The sequence below is a fragment of the Sus scrofa genome, chromosome 2 (assembly GCF_054392235.1).
Source record: "Sus scrofa isolate SSC_HxYL_T2T_F1_AM1 chromosome 2, Sscrofa_HxYL_maternal_Yorkshire_Landrace_v2.0, whole genome shotgun sequence".
NCBI classification, from domain to species: Eukaryota; Metazoa; Chordata; class Mammalia; order Artiodactyla; family Suidae; genus Sus; species Sus scrofa.
Genome location: NC_139384.1, coordinates 3,105,870 through 3,123,474, shown reverse-complemented (window position 1 = coordinate 3,123,474; position 17,605 = coordinate 3,105,870). Strand labels below are relative to the sequence as shown.

The window sequence follows — 17,605 nt, the reverse complement described above, 5'->3', positions numbered from 1 at the left end:
ATTGGGGAAAGATCAGATCTCAGGCCTCATCCAAGCCGTGTGTGGGAGCCTGGCAGGCTGGCAGCGGCGTGCCCAGCGAGGGCCTGAGCCGCCCCTGTGCCCAAGGGCTGGTGCTGTGGTGCCATGTCACTGTGTCCTGAGCTCTAGATGGGCCCTGCAGCGTTCGGACTCGCTCCCTGTAAGCGCCTGCGCCTTGCAGGTGCAGGAGAGGCCCTTGGGCAGAGGCTGCGTGGCGGGGGCCGTGTCCCGCCGGAGTCGCAGAGCAGCCTTGGTGGCGTAGAGCCCAGGAAGCCGCTGTGCGTGTGCCAGGGGTGCAGCGTCCGTCCCAGAGAAACGAGGCGACGTCCGTGCGGAGGGTCGCCTGGCACCGTATCGCATCAGCAAAGCCCCACGAGCTTCTTGGTGTGAAGGACAGCTGGGCGGTGTGGTGCTCGCGTCCCGATTGTAAAACGCCTGTCGTCACTCCCAGGTGGCATGGCCTTTCAGTCGTGTCTGCTCCGCGCCGCGTCGACCGTGTTTCCAGGGGCCTTTCTCCCGCGACCCTGATGTCACGCCTAGGCGGTGTGCGGCTTCCGTTGCTGCCAGAGCAGGTGTTGAAGGACTCGGGCTCGTGTCTAGCTTTGCCCCTTGAGGTGCTGGTGTAGTTAGTCCTAGATGATTACATGTTGTTTATTCCCAGCAAACTTAGAGTTGTCTTATTTGAAATTCTACGTGAGTTGTTTTGAGCTCAAATTGTACAGACTTCACAGTCTTAAGAGGCTAATATCCTTTGAATGTATTGAAGAGCCGGCGTGTATCTTTAGAAATAAAAGATTCCGTGGTACGTTGTGCAGAAATTGTCCCAGAGAAATAGCTGAGAATGACCTAGGAGTTTAAGAATGACTCAGGAATGCCCAGACCCGCGAGGTAAACGGACCTGTCCTTCCCGCTCCAATCCCACCTTCTCTCCTCGACGGTCCCTCTTTGAAACTAACTGGTCGCTGTCAGAAAGAAGTCCAATCCCACCTTCTCTCCTCGACGGTCCCTCTTTGAAACTAACTGGTCGCTGTCAGAAAGAAGTCCAATCCCACCTTCTCTCCTCGACGGTCCCTCTTTGAAACTAACTGGTCGCTGTCAGAAAGAAGTGCATTAGGGTTCACGATGCTGCTTGTCTCGGCTCTGGGATGAGTCTGTTACCGGCAGACGCAGTCGCTTCTCAGGATGGTTAGAGGAAAATGAGGGACGGGCCGTTGCAAGCCAGGTGCCCAGCATCTTTCTGTGTCCCCAAGGCACCCAGGACTCCTCCCGGCTTCCTGCCCCGGGTAGAGGTGCGGGGCTTTAACGTTTCTGGATAGGAAACCTGTGGCTCAAACCACAGGATGACCCAGTGTCTTCATTCAGCAAACACCTACTTAGCTAAACAGCCGTGTAGAAAAAAGCAGCCGACATCCAGCCGCTCCCTTGCTTGTAGATTAGAGCACGAGTGGTGTGGCAAATGTGCGTGGCTCTTTGGGTTGTCGAGGCGAGATGCTGAGCGCTCCGGAAGCTCTCAGAGGCAGACTCCTTCGTCCAGACGCGGGTGTGGTTGCCTCTGGCTCCGTGTTTTCCCTTGAGTGTGAAGATGCCGCCGGGCTCTCAGGCTGCAGCGGGGCTTCCGCCCCGCAAGGAGCGAGTCTATAGAGGCCGCGGCGCGGCTCCCGGGGGTCCTGACCAGGCGCTCTCTGGGCGGCGTGACGCACTTGCACGAGGTGGGTGGGTGGCTTGGAAGAGTAAAGCAGGTGGCCGAGCCCGGCGCCCCTGCCCCCTTGGCCCGTGGGTGACAGCGAGTCTTGAACTTGTCGTTGGCAGGCACGAGCTGCTCGAGGACGCGCGGAGACAAGGCCTGCCTTTTGCCCAGTGGGACGGGCCGACGGTCGTCGTGTGGCTGGAGGTAAGGCCGCCGGTGCCCCCCGGGCTGGGCGCGCGTCTCTGGCCGGGGGTCCGTCCGCGCGCGAGGCGTGACTGTGGCCCTGCTGTCTCCCGTCCGCAGCTCTGGGTGGGGATGCCCGCGTGGTATGTGGCCGCCTGCCGGGCCAACGTGAAAAGCGGGGCCATCATGTCCGCGCTGTCGGACACCGAGATCCAGCGGGAGATCGGCATCAGCAACCCCCTGCACAGGCTCAAGCTGCGGCTGGCCATTCAGGAGATCATGTCCCTGACCAGCCCCTCGGCGCCCCCGACCTCGAGGACGGTACGTGGCCGGGGAGGCGCGTCTCGCGTCCGGGTTGCCTCTGCTGCGCTGTGAGCACGGCCGGGGTCCCGTTTCCAAACGTGACAGCTCTTAATCCTCGGCAGGCCGCGGGGCTGTCAAAGGTACGTTCTCGAATACTGGCGAGCAGCGCGGCCGCGCTGTGCTGCCGTCGTGCAGAAGTAGGCGTTTCGAAACGGTAAAACGTAATCATCCCAAATTTAAATACACGTTCAGAGAAAGGGAAGGGGAACAAGCCTCGGCCCAGGTCGCACTGCGACAGCTCTCCTCGTGTGACCTGTTCCGCGCTGGCACTCCCTCTTGGGAGCCCCAGACCGCGGCCTCCAGATTCGAGGCCGTGTACATCCCACGCAGTGTCCACGCGTGGGATCTGTGCTCATGCACTTGTGCTCCTCCCGTGGGAAGACCCGGCACGTCCTCTGAGAGGGTTAAACCGGCCGGACGCGGGCAGGTCAGAGGGTGCGAAGGCCAGGCCAGGTCTTCGTTTCTGAAGGGGAGGCTCTGTGCTGGCTCCCTCCCGGCTGGACTTTTAGGGGCGACGGAGGAGGGCGCTCAGAGCCTCGTACCCACTCCGCCGAGTTGCAGGGCAGGGCCTGGTCCGGGGCTTTGACTCACAGGGTGGGAAGGCTTTCATGTCTGCCTCATGTTGCTTCTGCGGGAAGCTGTGGCGGCGATGAGCCCGCGTTCTCACCCCTGGCTGGGAGCCCTCGTCCCCCGCTGCGGGCGTGTTCTCTCACCGCAGCTCCTCTGCTCCCAGCTGTCTGCCCAGTCGCCTTTTGGGGAACAGAGCTGCTGGGGGTTTCCCCAGAGTTCGCAAAGTTTCTTGGGAAAAGTAGCTTCTCAGGGATTGAGTCTCATGTGCTGAAGAGGAGCGGTTTCCGGGCGGAAGCTGCCCACCCTCTTGGGGCCACAGCGATGCTAGGTGGGCTGTCAGGGCCCCTCCGGCCACTTGCAGGCTGAGGGGTCCCCCCGCCGTGGGCCACAGCGAGACTTTTGTACTCTTGTTGGCTGTGCTTTGTTCGGGTAAGACTGTTTTAAATACTTTGGAATTATTTGCAGTTTCGGAGGCACGAGGTGTACTTTCTTCTCTATTTCACAGGCCCCAGGTGGTAGGCGTGGCAAGGAAAGCTCTAGAAACGAGGGCTGTTCTTGCATCGCTGACCACACAGTGTCATCAGCTGTGGTTCTTCCTAAGAGGGGGGCAAGCGTGGGTGCCGCTGTCTCGGGTTGTGTGTGGGCGTCGAGAACGAGAAGGTGGGGGGGCCGGCCTCGGCCTCCGCCTGCTCCTTTGATGTGCCCGTGGCTTACGTGTCTGCCACCTTTCCTCTCTGTCACTGCTTCCCTTGACCGGATGTGGCTGGTCCCTGGGGTCGCCCTAGACCACAGGAGATGTCTGGTTAACACACGAGGAGATGGAAACGCTCCCGGCCTCGCCCCACACGGTCAGTCCCGGCCCCAAGCCTGCCCTCCTCTCTGCACCCCACTCTCGCGCTGCGCCCTTCCTGGCCTCTCGGTGGAAAACGTAGCATCGTTTTACATGAACTTGCGCTGGCTAAGTATTCCCCGTAGGTATTAGTTCAGTGTGTGGAGTAGAAGCCGTGTCTTCTCTACTCTGCGTTCTCTTCGGGGCCTTGAGGTTGGCCGACCCGCTGCACGTAGAGTAGAGACCTCAGTCCAGCGCCCTGACCCTGGTGTTCCCCCAGTGGACGTGCTTGCCGTGGGGCCAGCTCCCTGCATGAGCCGCTGGGACTGTTGGTTGTGCATGAGTTTGCATGATGCTTTGCGTCTGTGACCGTTTTTGCTCCGTTCAGCTGCACCTCCCCTGCAGCGCTCGCTGGCCTGCGTGCCGAGGCTCACCAGTACTAACGGCTCCGTTCTTTTGCCTCCTAACCACGTGACACCAGGAGGATGAGGAGGGAAGCTGGGCTCAGGTTGGAGACTTTCTATAATCTATTCTTCACTGTATGTACAGCAACAAAAAGCATTGGAGTAGGACAGCTTGTAATTGACTTTTCTTAATGTTTTTAACATCTCGATTTATTCAGAATATTGTTAACGATTTGAAAGCCAAAGCAAAGCACAGGATTGAAGAGCGCGTCTCATGGACAATTTTGAACCTTCGTGGAGGGGGCGAGGGGGGGCGCCCTGGTCGTTCGCCCTGACGGACGTGGCTCACTTGGTTTGACTGCGGTCTTTCCGCAGAGCCCTGTGGCTTCGCAGCTCCTGAGCTGAGGTGTCTTGGCCCTGGTGAGGTCGCCTTAGTTGTAAGACCTGCTGACAGGAAAGCTGTCGTGATTCATTTCCAGCGCAAGAGTCGCCCAGGTTCTGCCTCCGCCAGTATTTACTGCAGGCAGCCCTGATGCTGTGTGGTTCCAGAGGCTTCCTCACGTGTGGAACCCTCAGAAATTGAGCCCCCAAACAAACACATGAACACGAAGACGGGCACAACAGTATAACTCAAGTATGTTAATTTAAAAAATCAGAGCAGGTTCTCGTTTACGTACGCATTGAATTTTCAGTTCCCAGTTCAGCTCCATAAAAGCTGTCACCACGGTTTTGCAGCCTCACCTCTGAGACAGTTCATTAAACACAGTGGTTTCCAAGCTGCGGTCTCCCACCATCACCGGGCGACACCCTGTGAGTTTAGTGACAAGTCGAAGGCCCCTGACTGTGGGCGGCAGTTTCCCTGAGGCTCTCGCAGTGGCACAGTGCCCACGGACCTTGAAAGGATAACTTTGTAACCAAAAAATCAAAGTAATTTTAAATCAGAGTTTTCCTAGAGTTCCCATCGTGGCTCAGCAGAAACGAATCTGCTTAGTATCCATGAGGATGCAGCTTCGATCCGTGGCCTCGCTCAGGGGTTAAGGATCGGGAGTTGCCCTGAGTCGTGGTGTGGGTCGCAGACACAGCTCGGATCTGGCGTCGCTGTGGCTGTGGCGTAGGCCGGCAGCTGCAGCTCCGATCCGCCCCCTGGCCTGGGAACCTCCGTATGCTGTGGGCGTGGCCCTAAAAATAATAATAACAATAATGCGTAATCAGCGAGCAAGAAAAGAATACCAGATACTCACGCTGTGAGTGCCAGGCTTAGGAGAGTAAGGTTTGAAAGAGTGGAAGAGCATGGGTAGTGTGAGGATGCCTCAAAATACTGGATGTTTTTCTCCACTCCTGGTGGTTTATAGGAAGCAGTGAGACATTTATATTTTCTCTTAGAATCTGAGTGTTGTTTTTGGAGTTGGGGTCGTTCCTTCTGCTTCATTGGTCAATACTAAATTAGAGGCTTTTTTTTTTTTTGCTTTTTTAGGGCTGCACCTGCCTCATATGGAAGTTCCCAGGGCAGGTGTTGCATTGGAGCTGCAGCTGCCAGCCTGCATGACAGCCACAGCAACTCACGATCTGAGCCGCATCTCCCACCTACACCACAGCTCAAGGCAGTGCCAGAGCCCTGACCCGCTGAGTGAGGCCAGGGATTGAACCTGCGTCCTCATGGACCGTAGTTGGGTGCGTTACCTCTGAGCCACAGTGGGAACTCCGTAGAGGCCATGTTCTTGAGACAGAGCGTGGCGGTCGTGAAGAGACGCTATTTGTAGGGACCCCGTAAGGTAACTGCGGAATGCCCGTGATGAAGGTACTGTAGTCCTCTTGGAGAGTAGCAGGTGCCTTTCTTTGATGTGTGTGTCTGTACACACAATGTATTTATTTCTGTTGCGTAGACCTCGCCCATATTCTGTCTGTCCCTAAAGATGTCATGGCTTTCCATGACATTATAATAAGTGGTATTTTTAAAACTTTCAATCATGTTTACTTCTGCTATTTAGAAATACTGTTCAGATTTTTTCTTGGCCATGCCCATGGCGTGTACCAGTTCCTGGGCCAGGGATCGACCTGAGCCATTGCAGTGATGATGCTGGATCCTTACCTGTTGTGCCACGAGGGAACTCCCATACTGTTCATTTTTCTCTATTGACCTTATACCCTGCAACTTTGCTAAACTCACTTCCATGCTTGCCCCTGCTCTGCAGATTGGTTTTCTATGTTGATAATCAGGTCCTATGCAAGGACAGTCTCGTTGCTCTTCCAGTTCACGGGATTTCGAGTTCTTTGTCTTGCCTTATTGCCGTGGCTAGGAGTTCCAGAGCAGTGTTGATGAAAAGTGGTAAGAGCAGACTCCCTTGCTTGACCCCGTCTCAGGGCGCATGTATGATGTCAGCTCGGCACGTTCTGTAGATGCCCTTTTTGAGCTTGAGGCAGGGTTCATCCATTCCTAGGTTGCTGAGATTTCCGTTTAGGAATGGTGAGTATCCTCAGATGCCTTCTCTTTATCATTTGAGATAAAATCGTGGGCTTGCCTTTCATTCCATTGATTGAGTGAATTTCACTGGTTTTTCAAATATTGACTCAACTTTATGTTCTTGGGATAAACCCCACTTGTCTTGATATCTTGTTCTTTTAATTGAGCGTTGGTTTCCTGATATTTTGTTCAGGAATTTTGCATCTGTGTCTATGAGGGGTATTGGTCTGTAGTTTTCTTGTAATGTGTTTCTCTGCTTTAGGTATTAAGATAATTCTGGCCTCATTGAGTTAGGTGTTTCTGTTTAGGTTGGAATAGATTGTGTAGAATTGGTATTTTTTTTTTCAAAATTGTTTTGTAGGATTCAGTGGTGAAGCCATTTAGGGTAGAGGTTTTGTGTGTATGTGTGTGTGGGTGGGTTAGGTGGTTTATAACCACACATTTGAGTTTTAATAGATACAGGCTCTGTTTCTTAGTTGCTCTCATAAATTATGTCTTTCGAGAAATGGGACCATTTTTGTCAGTGGAATGTGGAAGCCATTCTGTGTAACAAAAGCCACTTTGTGTTACCCTCCAAGTGCTCAGTGAGTGGCCTTGAATATCAACCAGCCACAACAGCCATGTCTCAACCACTTATTTGCATGGTGGAAACGGAGAGAGGGCAGTCTGAAGCCAGGGGCCTTATGAAAAGAGCCCAGGGAGTTCCTTGGGGGCCTAGCAGTCAAGGATCCGGTGGTGTTGCTGCTGCGGCACTGGTTTGATCCTCGTGCCATGGTGAAGGCCCCCCCCCCAAAAAAAAGCCCAAACCACTACCCCAGGGCAGACGAACTCTCCTGCCCACTGCTCTCAGTGTATCCATCCGGTCTCTTCTCATTAAGAGAGAGCGGAGGAGGGGAAGGGAGGAAGGACGGACCACCTTACTTTAGTTGCTTCGAGTTGTGCACAGTTGCCCTTACTCTCCTGTCAGTGTCTGTAGGGTCTGTGCTGACGTCCCCTTTCACTTTGTTTTTGTGTTTTGGCCACATCCACAGCATGCGGAAGTTTCTAGGCCAGGGATTAAACCTGAGCCACAGCAGTGACAGTGCTGGATCCTTAACCCACTGAGCCACCAGGGAGCTCCAGTCTTCTCTTCTCTCTTGAGCACTGTAGTTAGTTTTGCTGATATTTATTAAGAATCTGATTTTCATTTCAAGTTGGGGGTTTTTGGTTGTTTTTTCATTTTTTGTTGTTTTTATGGCCACAATTGAAGCCGGATCCTTAACCCACTGAGCAAGGCCAGGGATTGAACCCGCAACCTCATGGTTCCTAGTCAGATTCGTTAACCACTGAGCCACGACGGGAACTCTGTTTTTTGTTGTTGTTGTGTTGTTTTGTTTTTTAGTCTTTTTAGGGCCGCATATGCAGGAGGTTCCCAGGCGAAGGGTTGAATCAGAGCTGTAGCTGCCAGTGTACACTACAGCAACAGCAATGCATGATCTGTGACCTACACCACAGCTCATGGCCAGATCCTTAACCTACCAATCGAGGCCAGGGATCGAACCTGCCTCCTCATGGACACTTAGTTAGATTGTTTCTGCTGAGCCAGGATGGAAACTCCTGTTTCAAGTGTTTTTTTGTTTTTTGTTTGTTTGTGTTGGTCTTTTTGTCTTTTTAGGGCCACACCCGCAGCATATGGAGGTTCCCAGGCTAGGGATCGAATCCGAGCTGCAGCTGCTGGCCTGCACCACACCCACAGCAACATGGGATCCGAGCCTCGTCTGGGAACTATACCACAGGTCACGGCCAATGCCAGATCCTTAATCCACTGAGCGAGGAGGCCGGGGGTTAAACCCGAGTCTCATGGATACTAGTTGGGTTTGCTAACTGCTGAGCCGCGATGGGAACTCCTCAGGTTTTTTGAGGTGGTATCTCAGGTTATTTCTCTTCAGCCTTTCTCCACCTATAACGCAAGTATTGAATACTGTCAGTTTCCCTCCAGGCACCGGTTTAACTGTGTCCCACAGTTTTTTAATAGATTATATCTTCACTTTTATTCAGTTGCAAGTATCTTCTCATTTCACTTGTGCTCTATTCTTTGACACCTGGATTATTTAGAAGCGTGCTAATTTCCAAATATTTGGGAGATTTCTGGGTGCCTTTTTTTAATTGATTTCTGATTCAACGCTGAAGTCAGAGAACATGCTTTGTGTGATTTCAGTCCCTTTAAATATGTTGAGATGGTCTGCCGTGAAGAACGTGCCCTGTCCCCGCACAAAGCAGGTCCTGCTGCTGCCCGGGGGAGCGGTTGATGACTTGTCAGCAGGGTCAGGTGGGGGCCCGTGTTGTCCAGAGCTTCTGGGTCCCTGCGCGGTTGGTTGGAGGTCGGCCTTGGCCGTTCCCGAATCTTGGCAAGAGGAGGGCTGAGGTCTCCGGCGGTGACTGTGTCCTTTCAGTCCTGTCAGTTACCGCTTCCTTCTCGCTTTTGAAACTGTTTTAATTCACGTGATGGGTTGTGAGATCAACATGTCCATGAAGGAAACAAAGTGTTAAAAATAAAGGCAGTGAGTAGGTTTGATTGATCCTTCAAACTTGTTCATGAGTCGTGATCATTCTTTGCTGGCGCATTGTCGCACATAAAAGCTATGTCAGGAGAGTAGCCTGTGGCCAGTTGCAGCTTTATTGTGGTTTGGTAAATAAGGGCAATTTATGAGCACAAATGAGCCTGGCTCTTCAATGGTAGAATCCCTTTTGTGGAAAGCTGGCACATTTGCCGGCAATTTAAAGGTGGTCAACAAGGCCCAGGATTATGTCGAAGTTGCAAACACAGCAGCCTTGTCGCCAGTGCCCTTAGCCTCTGAGAATGTGTCGTAGCTTCAAAGCCCCGTTTCAAGGTCATGTAAACAGCCCTCTGGCCGCTTCTCTGGGGCTGCTCCCCGCACTGATGGTTCTCACTTGTTGAAAGCAGACCCTGGCCTACGGGGACATGAACCACGAGTGGATCGGCAACGAGTGGCTGCCCAGCCTGGGCCTCCCGCAGTACCGCAGCTACTTCATGGAGTGCCTGGTGGACGCGCGGATGCTGGACCACCTGACCAAGAAGGACCTCCGCGGGCAGCTGAAGATGGTCGACAGTTTCCACAGGTGGGCGCCACAGGGCCGCCTCGCCGGCTGGCTAGAGGCTGTGCCTGTTGCCGCGTCTAAAGTTTTTCTTTCTCTTTCTTTTTAATCGGAAATAGAAACAGTTTCCAGTGTGGAATTATGTGCCTGCGAAGGTTAAATTATGACCGAAAAGAACTGGAGAGAAGAAGAGAAGAAAGCCAGAATGAACTAAAAGGCTAGTATGGTCTGTTGCGTTGATCCGGCATAGTTCTTGCTTCCCAGTGTATTCGCAGCCTTGGTGATTTCCTATTTTAAAAAAAAAAGCAAATCAGGAAATGCGTTCAGTGGAGGAGACTCATCTGGCCCCCTGGAGGAAGAGGGAGGGGTAAAAGGAGTGGAGCTAGCATCCGCCTCCGCGACCAGAGAACTGGCGCCTGTGTGCGTGGGCTTATACCTCAGTCATTAGGTCAAGGTCTCAGGGTAAACACGTTCCCCACGACGTTAGAGAATTCTTGTTTGGGTGACATGCCCCGCGTCTCCCAGAGATGCTGGTACACAAAGTAGGTAACTCCAGGAGTTCCCGTCGTGGTGCAGCGGAAACGAATCTGACTAGGAACCATGAGGTTGCGGGTTCAATCCCTGGCCTCGCTCCGTGGGTTAGGGATCCGGTGTTGACGTGAGCTGTGGTGTAGGTCGCAGACGCGGCTCGGATCCCGCGTTGCTGTGGCTGTGGTGTAGGCTGGTGGCTACAGCTCTGATTAGACCCCTAGCCTGGGAACCTCCATATGCTGTGATTGCAGCCCTAGAAAAGGCAAAAAAAACAAAAAGCAAAACAAAGAGGGAACTCCAGGGATGCTGGTTACATGCTGTAGGTAGCTCCCGAGATGCTGGCACACGCTGTAGGTAAGGTAGCTCCCGAGATGCTGGCGCACGCCGCAGGGAACTCCAGGGATGCTGGTGACACACTGTAGGGAACTCCAGAGCCGAGTACAGGATCCTGCTGGTCTCTCTTGATTCTTCTCTCTTTGTGTACCCAAAATGCGTTCATTGGGATCATTTCTCCATCCATCTTGATGCCGGGAGCTTTTAGGGCTGCTTCCGTCTGAAGGTGCATCCTTCTGTCGCCTCGCTTTTCCTCCCGTGGGCTGGCAGAGGACCCACTCTGCTGTCTGTGCCTGTGGCCGAGGATGGAGTGTAGAGCATCTCGTGCTTCCTCGTCTCCTCTGGAGACGGATGGAGGGCATCCTTTGCTAGAGGCGCCTTCTCGAGGGAGGTCCTCCCGCCGCAGAGGGCACTCCCTTGATGTCACCGTGAACAGTGCTGCTCTGGCCATTTGTCTGCGGACTCGAGGAGCACGGAGGACAGGGAGCTCTGCTCCCAGGCTGGAGGGACGGGCCTTGGAGGCAGATGGGCTGTCCTTCGCCAGGGAGGGGCAGGCGTCTCGGTTAGAAGTGGGCGTGGGTGTGGGAGGACCGACCGGGGGCGGGGGGTGCTCGTCTCACTCCCTGTGCCTCTGAATGGGATGAGCCAGTGCAGGAGAGCCTTCGACACCGGCTCAGAATGGAACCTCCTGCTCCCTGGGGCTCGGGTGAAGGGTCCGGCCCGGACCCTGCTATGGCGCGGGTTCGATCCCTGGCCTGGGAACTGCCACATGCCATGGGTGTGGCCCAAAAAGTGAAACCTCCCAGAATTTTCAGAAAATAAAGGAATCACTAATGATAGTGATAGCAATACTTATTGAACCACTGCGGGCACTGTCATAGGTTACTTTCTTTGATCCGTACGCAGCTCTGTGAGGGTGTGTGATGGTTTCATCCCTGGTTTTTACTAAGAAATTAAAGGTGAAAATTTAATGGCTGCAGAGATGGCCCATTTGAAGGCCGGTCTGGTCGTGACTGAGTTACGGGGAAGCGTGAGAAAAGCCAGTAGCCAGCATTCATGCCGTGTGTGCCTTTGTCTAGAGAAGCGTTTGGAGATGATGTGTGTGAAGCTGTTTCACTTGTTTCCCAGATCCCCCTTTTTTTTTGGCTTCTCTAGGGCTGCACCCACGGCACATGGAGGTTCCCAGGTAGGGGTCGAATCGGAGCTGTAACCGCCAGCCTACACCACAGCCACAGCGACTCAAGCTCCGAGCCACGTCTGCGACCTACACCACAGCTCATGGCAACACCGGATCCTCAACCCACTGAGCAAGGCCAGGGATCGAACTTGCGTCCTCATGGATACTAGTCAGGTTCTTAACCCGCTGAGCCACAGTGGGAACTCCAGGCTTCACAATTATAAATGAAAGGTTTGTGCTGAATTGAGCAAGCTGTCCTGACACAGTGCCAACTCTTGATGAGGGAACAAAGTGTGTGGGAGTCTGTATCTGAGCCATGTTCGTGCCTGATGGGCATTCACTTTTTTTTTTTTTTTTTTGTCCTTTGTCTTTTTAGGGCTGCACCCAAGGCATATGGAGGTTCCCAGGCTTGGGGTCCATGTGGAGCTGTAGCCACCGGCCTACGCCACGGCCACAGCAACGCCAGATCCTTAGCCCGCTGAGCGAGGCCAGGGATCCAACCTGCGTCCTCACGGACGCTCGTCGGGTTCGTTCACTGCTGAGCCACGACGGGGCCTGGCGGGCATTCACCTTCTTATGTGTCCTTCCGTCCCGACCCCTGGATCCTCGTCCTGAAGGTGAACGGGGTAATGACGTCGTTTCTCCTGGGCTCACGCGGAGGACGAACAGCTTCCGCTCGGATAGAAACGGGCCCGAGCCCGGTGTGTAAGCGCCGGAGGGCTGGTGCGCCCGCCCGCAGGGCCTCCCCGCCCTTGTGGAGTCGCGTCGTGGTCGGGAGCCGGGGGCTGCGGGCACGTGGGCGACGAGCTTTTCCGACGGCTCTCCCTCACCCGCAGACGTGCTCGTCTGGAGCAACGACCGCGTCATCCGCTGGATCCTCTCCGTGGGCCTCAAGGAGTACGCCAACAACCTGCTCGAGAGCGGCGTGCACGGCGCGCTCATGGCCTTGGACGAGACCTTCGACTTCAGCGCCCTGGCGCTCTTGTTACAGATCCCCACGCAGAACACCCAGGTGCGTGCCGCCCCGCCGCCGCCGCCGCCGCGGCTTCCCCCCCGGGGAGGGGAGGTCGGGGGGGGGGGGGCGGGGGGCGGGACCAGACGGCCGGGACTCCCTCCACGCCGGGCCGCGCGGCTCGCACCCGGAACGCGCACTCCTCCGCCTCTTCGCCCGCGTCGCCCCGTTTTCCCTGGGAAGCATGAGTCTCGCAGTGAACCAGACGAGGGCCAGCGTCCTCACTGGCTGCCGGGAGTGCCGTGCATTTAGTTCTCATGTGGAGAGAAAAAGGACTCTGACGTGCCAGAGGAAGGTTTTGTTAATTTTGGTCCTGTGGGTGACGGCCCTGGATCATTCTTTTTGACTCGTGGGCTCGTTTGAGCTTCAGCAATTTTTTAAATTCTTCTATAGAAGGTTGTTTTTCTTTTGCCAGTACCAGCCCCTGACCACGAGGCACGCTTTCATCTGTAATTTCCAAGAGGTCAAGAATTCCTCCCCTAAGTGCCCATCCATGGACTGACATTTAACCCCCACGTAAAACATTGACATGGAGTTCCCACTGTGGCCCAGCGGGTTGTGAATCCCACCAGTATCCACGAGGATGTGGGTTCGATCCCTGGCCTCACTCAGTGGGTGAAGGATCTGGCAGTGCCGTGGCGGTGGCATAGGCTGGCAACTGCAGCTCTTAGCCCCCTAGCCTGGGAACTTTTATATGGCCCTAAAAAGCAAATAAATAAATAATAAAATATTCTTGGAGTTCCCATCATGGCGCAGTGGTTAACGAATCAGACTAGGAACCACGAGGTTGTGGGTTCAATCCCTGGCCTCGCTCAGTGTGTTAAGGATCCGGCGTTGCCGTGAGCTGTGGTGTAGGTCGCAGATGCGGCTCGGATCTCACATTGCTGTGGCTCTGGCGTAGGCCAGCAGCTGCAGCTCCAATTAGACTGCTAGCCTGGGAACCTCCGTATGCCGTGGGAGTGACCCTAGAAAAGGCAAAAAAAATTAAATATTAAAAAAATTTAAAAATACAATAAAATATTGGTATGCTGGTCTCCATGAGGACGCAGGTTCCATCCCTGGCCTCGCTCAGTGGGTTAAAGGATCCAGCGTCGCCACAAGCTGCGAGGTGGGTCTCAGACACGGATCAGATCCCTTGCCGCTGAGGTGTAGGCCAGCAGCTGCAGCTCCAGTTCGACCCTAGCCTGGAAACTTCCGAATGCTGCAGATACTGCCATAAAAAGACAGATGAACAAGTCAGTAAAAGACTGTCTTGGTTTCAGGGGTGTGTTTTCAAGTCTTGGTTAAAACACATGGTATACGGATGTTAAGGTTAGATTGGTGAAAGTTTTAGGGCGGTGGTGTTTTATGATTGCAGGCTCGTGCTGTCTTGGAAAGAGAGTTTAACAACCTTTTGGTCATGGGGACTGACAGACGGTTTGATGAGGTGAGTTTTCAGCTTAATGGTTTTAAAGTTGCAGCAATGTAAATTGTTTTATTTTGCTTGTGTGAGCCCCTGTAACTAGAGTAGCTCTTCTAAATGTAGAGATGTTTTTACTTAACAAGTTAGGCTTTTCTCTTAAACATGTATTAACAAATGAGCTATTAAGAAAGTCATATCAGGAGTTCCCATTGTGGCTCAGTGGTTTAAGCTGACATAGTGTCCCTGAGGATGTGGGTTCGATCCCTGGCCTCGCTCCGTGGGTTAAGGATCCGGCGTTGCCGTGGGCTGTGGTGTAAGTTGCAGAATGAGACTCGAATCTGGCGTGGCTGTGGCTGGGGTGTAGGCCGGCAGCTGCAGCTCCCGTTCGACCCCTGGCCTGGGAACTTCCACATGCCGCAGGTGTGGCCCTAAAAAAGAAAAGAAAAGAAAAAAACTGGTATCGTCAGTAAGACGTGGGGTTTTTTGCTGTTGATAAGTTTTTGCCCTTTAACTCGGTATCCCTAGGGACAGTTTTTCGCACTGTAAAGCAGTGGTTTCGGCTTAGGGGTGGAGTGGGTGTGTTTGGGGACAGCTGGATGTCTTTCCCGACCCCAGAGGCTTTGTGCTTCCGGAGCACACTTCATATTGAGAGACGCGGTGTCAACTCCCGCACACAAAACCGCGACTCCCGCGACTCACTGCTATGTCTGAGTCCCCTCCCAGAAGCCATGCGCTGGCCCTGTTGCCCCCTGAGGCAGACCTCTTTACCACTCGAAAACAGTCTTCAGACCAGGGAAAGTGTGTCAGCTCGTGTACAAGAGGAAACCTCTAAGGATCCGCGTGGCTGGGGCCGTGGTGCAGGCCGGCAGCTGCGGCTCCGATTCAGCCCCTGTCCTGGGAACTTGGTAGGCCACGGGCGCGGTCCTAGAAAGACAAGGCATTTGTGTAACAAAGACGTGGAAGCTGCTCATGGCAGGAGGAACGTGCCGGGAGGCCCAGGTCCGTCCTCGCTTACAGAGCAGGGTCCCCGCGAAGGTGTTACACGCCTCTGCCACTGTCACAAGTTCCTGATTTGGGCAGATAATCACATGAGTTCCCTCGCGGCTTGGCAGTAACGAACCTGACCTGTGTCTGTGAGGACACAGGTTTGATCTCTGCTCAGTGGGTTAGGTAAGGACCCTGCGTTGCTGGGGTGTAGGTCGCAGACGCGGGACTTGGATCCCGTGTTGCTGTGGCAAAGGCTGGCGGCTGTAGCTCTGATTCGACCCCTCGCCTGGGAACGCCTGTATGCCGCGGGTGCGGCCCTAAAAAGACAGACAGACAGACAGACACACACACACACACACACACACACACACACGGGTTAAATACGTGTGCGCGGAGGTGCAGTAGCCAGTGCAGGCGTTTTAAAGGGCTGCTCCTCCGTGTAAAGTCCGTCTTGTTCCCTGTCCTCCCTGCACCAGGACGACGACAAAAGCTTTAGGAGAGCACCCTCCTGGAGAAGGAAGTTCAGACCGAAGGACGTGCGTGGTGTGGCCGCCGGCTCCGCAGAGATCCTCCCCGCGGACTTCCGGGCCACCTCCCCTCTGTCCTCACCCCCCCTGCAGCCAAAGAAGGCGCAGCTGGACGGTAGGTGGCGCGGCGCCGCCGCGGATCATCCTAACCCGGTGTGTGAGCGTGGCGTCCTAACACGGTGTGTGAGCGTGGCGCGGTCGCAGTGGTTTTCAAGTGCTTGTCTGGTTGAATGTCAGCACCTTCCTCCAGCTGATAAGCGCAGAGTCACGCGCGTTCTCAGCGCGTTAGCGCGACGCCCCCGCCTGTCCAGACGTGCGCGAGGCCGGCAGCGCTCAGAGGCCCCTCGGCCACACGGCCTCCACCTCGGACTCGTCTGCACCCAGGGAGGGCGACCGAGGCACCTGGTGACTTCGTGACAGGGCGTCCACCCTCCCCATCTTCCCTCCGTCCCTGCCGCTGTCTGTGCCTTTCGTGCCGCAAGGGGACGGGGAGAAGGGAGACGGCGGAGGCAGCGTCCCCGCCGTCGGGCCCGCCGCTGTCCTTCCCAGCCACGCGCTGCTTTTCCCTTTGACGACCCTCCTGCTGGGGGACCCCCGCTAGTTAGGGTTGGCCAGGGTCCCTGGCAGACCCCTCAGCTCTGCTGTGTCCCCACTCGCTCCGTGTCCCCTTCCGGAAAAGGGTTGCCTTGGCGGGGTCCTCTGGGCCAGCTGCGAGGGGCACAGAGGGCTCTGAGGAAAGCGCCTGCCGTGTGGGCGTAGCTGGGGTCACGCTGGCGCTCCTGTCTTCACTGACCGCCCGCCCCTGCCGTCTGCCAGGGCTGCACAGGCCGCGGGAGCTGTGGTTTAAGGTGCACGGCGGGGGCTCTGCCGTGTGCTATCATCAGCCCTCCCCGTCGGTAGGTTTACGCGTTGCTCTCACCTGCCTCGTAAAAACCCGAGCGAAGGGCCTTTAGGAATATGCTTCGCGGAGCTGGAGGCTTGCAGGGAGGCTGATGTACAGGGCAGCGCTTCTGTTAAAAAGCTGCCTCTCTGCTTTTCCCAGGCTCACGGCAGGCAGGCCTTGAGAAAGTTTCTTACCTCTGAGACTGAGTACTGGGTGAAAGAAGGCAGTTGAGGAGTTCCCGTCGTGGCGTAGTGGTTAACGAACCCGACTAGGAACCATGAGGTTGCGGGTTCGGTCCCTGCCCTTGCTCAGTGGGTTAACGATCCGGCGTTGCCGTGAGCTGTGGTGTAGGTCGCAGGCGCGGCTCGGATCCTCCGTTGCTGTGCCTCTGGCGTAGGCCGGTGGCTACAGCTCCAATTCAACCCCTAGCCTGGGAACCTCCATATGCCGCGGGAGCGGCCCAAAGAAATAGCAACAACAACAAAAGACAAAAAAAAATAAAAAGAAGGCAGTTGAAACTGCAGCCACAGGAGGCTCTGCGCTTCCAGGAAATCTGAAGAAGCGCTGCAGGCCGCCGTGGGGGCTGTGGGTCAGGCTCCGAAGGGGAGTGGGTGGAGAGGTGGACGGAGCGACCCTGCGAGCCGGGGTCGAGGTCTTCTCCCCCAGCACGGAGGCGTCAGAGGAGTTCCGGGCGGCAGAGTCCATTGCTTTAGAGGTGGCGCCGTTCTTGGCAAACACATAGACACTGGACGTCCCGCTGCAGCGCCTCGCGGGCGGCTGCCTCTTCCACGGAAGCTCTGAAATTGGTGCCTCACGTAAATGATCTCCAGGAGTTCCCACTGTGGCTCAGCAGTTAGCAAATCCCACCAGCATCCATGAGGACATGGGTTCCAGCCCTGGCCTTGCTCAGGGGGTTAAGGATCGGACGTTGCTGTGAGCTGTGGTGTAGGTCGCAGACGCGGCTTGGATCCTGCGTTGCTGTGGCTTGGCCTAGGCTGGCGGCTATAGCTCCGGTTAGACCCCTAGCCTGGGAACCTCCATATGCTGCAGGTGCAGCCCTAAAAAAGACAAATAATAATAATTTCCACGTCTTTCATAATAAACTCATGATATCTAAACTAAAAAAAAAAACAAAACAAAAA

At 55.1% G+C, this 17,605-nt stretch overlaps 1 protein-coding gene across 11 annotated transcripts in view; it reads left to right on the top strand.

The window, feature by feature from the left end:
* PPFIA1 (PTPRF interacting protein alpha 1) overlaps positions 1 to 17,605 on the top strand; it is a 91,498-nt gene that overhangs the window by 70,715 nt on the left and 3,178 nt on the right. For 5 of the 11 annotated variants that reach the window (XM_085010468.1, XM_021082669.2, XM_021082667.2 and 2 more), the window contains 7 exons: positions 1,828 to 1,909; positions 2,009 to 2,209; positions 9,460 to 9,635; positions 9,731 to 9,828; positions 12,489 to 12,664; positions 14,022 to 14,090; positions 15,530 to 15,695. In XM_085010468.1, coding sequence (XP_084866594.1) covers positions 1,828 to 1,909; positions 2,009 to 2,209; positions 9,460 to 9,635; positions 9,731 to 9,828; positions 12,489 to 12,664; positions 14,022 to 14,090; positions 15,530 to 15,695 — 968 coding nt within the window. Of the gene's footprint in view, positions 1 to 1,827; positions 1,910 to 2,008; positions 2,210 to 3,606; positions 3,670 to 4,131; positions 4,159 to 9,459; positions 9,636 to 9,730; positions 9,829 to 12,488; positions 12,665 to 14,021; positions 14,091 to 15,529; positions 15,696 to 17,605 lie in introns of all 11 variants that reach the window. The other 6 variants (XM_021082662.2, XM_021082660.2, XM_085010469.1 and 3 more) reach the window with 2 other exon arrangements.